Source organism: Bombus vancouverensis, chromosome 11 (genome assembly GCF_051014615.1).
Source record: "Bombus vancouverensis nearcticus chromosome 11, iyBomVanc1_principal, whole genome shotgun sequence".
Classification (NCBI taxonomy): domain Eukaryota; kingdom Metazoa; phylum Arthropoda; class Insecta; order Hymenoptera; family Apidae; genus Bombus; species Bombus vancouverensis.
The window spans coordinates 10,111,854-10,118,560 of NC_134921.1; the positions used below are offsets into that span (position 1 = coordinate 10,111,854).

At 38.2% G+C, this 6,707-nt stretch overlaps 2 protein-coding genes across 2 annotated transcripts; both read right to left on the minus strand.

The window, feature by feature from the left end:
• Window positions 1-2,967: 2,967 nt before the first annotated feature.
• On the minus strand, window positions 2,968-5,242 carry LOC117154744 (uncharacterized). The gene is made up of 4 exons (XM_033329993.2): window positions 5,122-5,242; window positions 4,580-5,048; window positions 4,004-4,155; window positions 2,968-3,610 (listed from the first exon to the last, which is right to left on the minus strand). The coding sequence occupies exons 1-4, from the start codon at window positions 5,240-5,242 to the stop codon at window positions 3,249-3,251; spliced, it is 1,104 nt and encodes a 367-aa protein (XP_033185884.2). The 3' UTR covers window positions 2,968-3,248.
• Window positions 5,243-5,480: 238 nt separating this feature from the next.
• On the minus strand, window positions 5,481-6,424 carry LOC117154843 (uncharacterized). Its single transcript, XM_076622777.1, has 3 exons — window positions 6,287-6,424; window positions 6,103-6,219; window positions 5,481-6,030 (listed from the first exon to the last, which is right to left on the minus strand). The coding sequence occupies exons 1-3, from the start codon at window positions 6,422-6,424 to the stop codon at window positions 5,830-5,832; spliced, it is 456 nt and encodes a 151-aa protein (XP_076478892.1). The 3' UTR covers window positions 5,481-5,829.
• Window positions 6,425-6,707: the final 283 nt, after the last annotated feature.

Here is a 6,707-nt window from a genome sequence, read left to right on the forward strand (position 1 = left end):
GGTCGCCTTTAAAAGCCAGCGAGCTCCGCATTAATACATCACGGTTCTCCTCGTCATTAAAAATTGTTCTGCACGTCGCATCGAACGTACCTGTTCCGATACTACGAAATCCACCGACTCTCTCTGCAGACGCGAGTCGCCAATTTGCCAATGATTTTAATTACACGTATCAATTGCACAAGGAGCAGCTTTCCGCTTCCGTTTTTGAACGTTGAGACTACCGAGACTGCCTTTGATATGTCACGCATAGTTGATTGGTACGAGAATAAATAAAGAAATAAATAAATATATCTAATACTACGTGTCTTTGTCTCGATACAACAAAATACACGTACATATCACTGAATTACAAAAATCGAACATTTCTGCAACGTCGTGGTATGTAAAGGTAACGCGTGTCTTCGCGCAATTTTACACGTCTCCCGTGGGCAAATTTCTGATTTTGTCCTGTACGCGAAACAAATAATCATAAATAATTTGACGCGCGTCGGATCCGAAGAGTTTCGCGCGTTTCGTGCAAGGGCAAGTGGTTCGGTCGAAGAGGGTGGAAGTCGATCGGTGAAATTTCTCTCGATGCGTCTACGCGTCTGGTGTCGTAGCTGTGCCTCTGCGTTTTAACCCCCATTAGTGACCCAAAGCGTCGGTACGACTGAGGGCCAGCACTCCGTTACACGAACAACTTAATGTTATGTAAAAATAGCTGGGGTTTCCGTGCGATCGCAGACACGCCGGTTCTCCGTGTATATTAATGCGGGTCGAAAGAAGAGCGAAAACGACGAGGAAAACGCACGCCAGACGAGATCCAGTCGAACCTCGAGCAGATGCTCACCGTTGGAATATCTAAATAAATCCGCGTGTCGGCCGCCCTTAAAATCCTTGAGTCGAATAAGTAATAACGTTCGCCAACCACGGAGTTAGATTCTCTCCCCTTTTCCGTATTCCACCTTGCCCTTGCCTGCATAAGCGAGCGCGTCCGATTTCGGGAATTTAATTGGCCCGGGGGAATTCCGCTGCGTGGACTTACTTTACGAGGAAACTTTCGAGATATTTCGTGCCCCGGGAGACGAGAGAATGCATACTTTTCTTCTTCTTTTCTATCGCGAGTTTCGGAGACGGGGGGAGAGAGAGAGAGAGAGAGAGAGAGAGAGTAGGTACGAGCAACCGCGATGAGATATACTCTTTTCATCCTTGGCAAGATTTAATCAGTTTTGCCGTCGGACTCACGCTAGATCTAGCCGGATTATGAAATCGTTGAAACAGGTAACCAAGTTTCGTTATTCGCTTTTTTTCCGAATCTTACGAAGTTTTGCAAGAGTTAGGAAAATGATCGAGGAACGTTGCTTGGGATTGTCGGACACGCGGTTATCAAAGTGTTTGAACTGTCTTACAATTGGATTTCAGTATCCCAATCTAGCCTGTGTTTCGATGGGCAGAAACCTTCGAGGCTTTAAGAAAATCGAACGGAGAGATTCTTTCATGTTCTACTGAAATTTGAGAAATTTTTTGACGATAGAGAAATACGATTTGCTTTGCAAATGGACGGTGTTAACTCGATCGTATTTATTACGGAAGTATTTATTAAACGTACACAATTATTTTCCTTTGTACGCTTTGTCTTTAATATCTTCTTTAATAAAAAAAAACTTGTAAAGTAAATGTAAAGCGGTAAAAGTTAGGAAAGTAAAAAAAGTTAGTAAAGCAGTAAAATATCTGGCCTTAATTAAAATTTGTAGAAGCAGGAAATTGTAAGATTATGTCACAAGGGACGAAAATTGACTCTATAAATGTATCTTAAGTTAAGACGAAGCGTATTCTCACTCGCTTTTCAGCGTTAAGTTGAACATGAAATTCTAAAGACTTCGTTATCTATGAAAAAAATACCTGAAATTCTACTAATTTAAATTTCTGTTGCATAAATGTAAACTGGAAGGAAGATCGCTTTAAGGTAAGGTATGATGTTGTTGATTCAGAACGGGTTTATTGCTTGATTAATCGTATCTGTTCTTAGAGAGCAATTAGGTGATAGTAATCGCCGGCTTTAAGCAGTTTTCGTACATAGATTAACACGGGCGTTGTACGCGTGTGCAAACATACGAGAGGCCGTCGGGTTCATCGCAACGACAGGACGATTTACGAGGTTTCACAGGCTCGCCTGTCGGCCAGATAGAGCGAATGTGTCAATTACGATAAAGCTCATCGGCGATCGATGTATCTGATGAAATTATTTAGACGCCCGCTGTCAAGCAACGACGCGAACCTATCCCGGTTCGCCGCGATATTACGCAGCTGAGCACTATTGTGTCGCAAATACAATTACTCCACCTATAAATGTCCACTATTGTCGTCTAGTTATTGCTTTATTTATATACGCGTTCTATAATTAAATGAAACTGCTGAGAGGGCGAAAAGAACAAATATACAGCTAAGAATCTAGAGTGGCTGATAAAAATATTTCGACATTTACCGTAGTAAACGTTAGCAAAATTTGAGTATGGATATTACGTGCGCTAGATAAAACATTTTGTAATTTTACTAGCATCGTAATGAGACACAATCAAAAAGAAAGAAAAAAAAGAAATGAGTCATAATCGTATTGATAAAACTTGAAATCAATGTGAAAGTATATACAAAAGTTAGAAAATATTTACTATAAATACGTATTTAGGAAAAAATTAGTATACTTTAGCGAGCAACTGTATATATAAAAATACGTATATCATTTTGCAATGTTACGTATCAGTTGGGAAATATATAAATAGACTATATGTAGTCATATATTTTCTCCCATAGTTTATCAATGTACACACGTGGAAGGATAATTATAGAACGTGATAGTTGTTATTAATAAAATTTATTCTAAATATGATATCGTACAAGTGTAAAATTAAATACTATGTCGTGCACGTTATTATTGCATTAGCGTAATGTTTGATCTTCTATCTTCTTTGACTAATCGTTTCTCTTAGCGCTGTGTCATCTTCTTATCTTCGTCAAATGAAAAGAAAACTTTTTCGAGGAACTTCCTTACGGAACTTTATTATAGTATTGCGAAAGAACTTGGCAAATTTACCATATAATTGCATAATCTCTTGTAGTGCATCTTCCTTGTCGTTTGTTCTTCGAACTCCGAGTTCTTCTTTAACGTCCGTCTCTTTAACGTTTCACTTTATCTTGCAATTTATCGCTGCTAGTTCATTCTTAGTGAACTTGTCAACTTCTTCGGCTTCTCGCAACTTTCTCTTCCACCTTCACTTTTTACCTCTCGCTTTCTCCTCTCGCTCATTATCCGCATAAACATTTATCTTCTCTTCGAGCATCCTCAGCTTGTCCTCGTTTGATAAATTACAGCTGTTTGGATTATTCGACGTGTAATCCTTAACACTGCAATTTTTCCTTTCCGTCTTATTCACGTCGTTTATTTTCTTATCGATCTCGGTCAATTTTTCGTACAGCTCTTTGTCTTTCGATGATTTCCTCATATCTTCACCGAAAGCAACTTCTTCCAGTTGTTGTTCGTTTTTCATTTTCCAAGCTTGTCGCTTATTGAGCAGCAATATCTCATCTTCTAGTTGATCCTTGCCTGTTATCGGTTCTTCTTCTTCCATCAAGCCTGAGACAAAGATGCGTGTAATAAATGCAACAAAATACATTGACAAATACAATTTTCGAAATGACGATTAAAGGATCGTCGTTTCAATCGGTTCTGTTGCACCAAACGAGCAAATCAGAGCAAAGAAATCCTACACGTTTTATTAGATATTTTACTCATACGTTGACTTTTAATCTTGTTCGTCCCTTAATCCTTTAATTTTTGAACTTTGTACGTGTAAATTTCACAAGAAGAGGATTTTTAATGTTTTGAGAAAATCTTTTCTATAAAGTCGATCCTCTAATAGTTCTCAATAGTATACTTATATATTTTATTAAAATGTAGATTGTATAATACCCGATAATCAGGATGATTTTACGGATTTATGAGTTTTATCAACCTTTGAAAGGTTACCTTTGTCTTCTTCGCTAGAATCTTTTCGTTCTCGAAACTGGACGTTAGCAAGAGATTTTGATGTATCTCCTTCAATTTTAATACTCCCTTTCTGATCTTCTATGTTATATTTTTTCAAATCGTTTGTCGTCTTTTCTTTCCAAGATCGAGCACTGTACTTATGTAAAAATAAAATCAGAATAATGCAAGTTATTTAACGCTTTGCTAACTATTGTACCGCGGATGTTTACGCAATTATGGTAAGTTTCATTCTTTCGACGTTGTACCTCGTTTCGTTCCTTTTTACTTTTAGCGTGCAAAATAAATGGAAATTTAATTCAAGAGAAACATATTAATTCCGGAAGTAAAAATATCTATAGCCAAATTACCAACAGATTTCAGTTTAATCTATCGAATATAAATTAATCACGATATTGAACGCGATACTAATGACAAAAGGTTGAAAGCGCAAAACTGCGCAGCGTGTCTCTCACGAATAAATCTCCATTTCATTTCTCTAATTACTCTCGTAAAACTATAGAATTGCACATGATCATCCACAATTTACCAATTACGTCTTATCGATGTGACACATACTTTTTATCATCCTTGTCTTTGAGCTTTTCCTCTTTCTTAACCACTCGTATACCGTCCGCATTCGATTCCACGTTCACCATATCCATAGAGTCGTAAATTAAAGGTTCCTCGTATCCTGAATCGAAAGAATCCCAAAAGGCTTTGCCCAGATATTCGCGTTTTTGACGCAGAGCTGCAGCTTTATGCATAGTATCCTTATGTCGCGACTGATCAATAGTACTTGCACCTTTGCGATGCCTACCGTGCTTCCTTTTCCGGTTTTTACGTTTTCTGGGCATTTTATTATGCTTTGTATGTTTATGCAGGCTCCTGGTTAGTCTTTTCCCTTTATGAGCACCGTCAATTCTGTCTAAAGCGTACAAAGGCTGTTTATAGATAGAAATAATCGACGTTGAATCGTATAATCGTCGCAAAGTTACGGGATTTACTTTCTTGAAAAAGTTGTTCGTTCGTGAGCAAGTTTGTGTTGCTCAGTTTCAAGAGGTTCGGCGCGTTCATTAAAGGCGAAAAACTATCTGGTCTCGTCGAATAACTTGCATTACTCGCGTTACTCATTCCTACTTGATACTGAGGAATGCTTTTCCCACCTTTCCCTTCTGCTATTCCATTTGCAGATTTCCCGTTTTTTTCAGCTTCCTCTTTCACTTCAATATATTCCAGCATCAAATCTAGCTGCTTCGCCTGAAATAATGGACAAACTGGCCATATAACGGTGAAAATTTCGAGTTGATAATTCCAACGTGTAAAAAGACTTTCAATCATAAAAAAACATTTTTTCCCGTAAAATCGAAACGAGACATCGCGAGTATCAACGACCACTTCTTCCATATTTCTCTGAGATCTAAATAATTTCTTAAAGATAATAAACTCGACTGCGTCGAAAAAGGTGTGGTAGGTTTAAGAATAGCGTAGAGTAGCGAGTCTCAGTCTTGAGACGATTCGATGCTATGTTTCGAGCCTGTGCTCCCCAGAGTTAAGAATCTAACCAGATACTCCTGAATTGATTTAATTTTCGCCTTATCGTCTTCTGCCAGACCGCTGTACTCCTTTATCAGACTTTTTATCAATCGAATCTTTGCGTACAATTCGCTAATCTCAGCTTCGAGTTGCTCGTTTGGGAAACTTTGAAAGAGGAACTTGTCCCGTGGAAAATGATCTTTATCTTGCTCGTGTATCAATGGTAACGCTGGTGGCTGAAACGAAGTTCGATCGAGAATGTTGGATGTAAACGAACGTTTGACATGAATTATTTAACTTGTAAAGTCAGATCCGAATAGAATACGCGTTACTTGTTCTAATAAATTTGTTTGCGGATTCACTTCTAACATCCAGTCCAAGAACTCGAGCAAATCGGATGGCAGAGAAATGCAAGTCTTTCTCTGAACCTCGTCGAAGATCAGTCGATTAAGAAGCAGCATGATCTTATTCAACAACTCTTGCGTATGTTTGATCTGTCAGAGTAAAACGCATAAAGCGTTTGCAAGGTGTTAAAGGGAATTATTACAAGAATATTAGGAATCTACCTCGTCGTCATCGTTGGTCTGACGATACGATTTGTCAGCTGCCATGGTGTCTCTAGTTTTGTGTTTATGATAAAGACCTGGACCTAACGATACCTTCAGGTCCTCGTTCTTTTGTATCTGACGATTTCATGGAAATATAATAAGTAGACTGCGCGTGTCTATTGTAATAGAAAATATTGAATACCTGGTCGAAAATTTGTTCCACGATCTTTGCAGCGAGTTCACCGTGAAGAGCCGAATCCATTTGAGATTCGTCTTCCACGTTATCAGCTACCAAAAGCGTGGAGAATTTTTTCCTCTGGATATCGTTGTCCAAATTCATCGTCTAAGATATTATCGACGAGCCTTCTTTTAAATTAAATTACACGCTATGTCTTGTTATATCGTTCGTATTTTTTAAGAAATCTCACTCGATTACTTACATCTTCTTCTTTAATTCTATCGTGATGTTCCTCTCCTTCGTTATGAGCTTTCTCTTCGTCCTGTGTAACTTTGCTCTTTTTAATGTTAGTATGACGGTTTCCATTCTTTGACGTACCTTTTTTATGTTTTTTACCACGTTTTCTTGTTGTCATCTTTTTGTTCTTGCGATGTCTTCGTTCTCT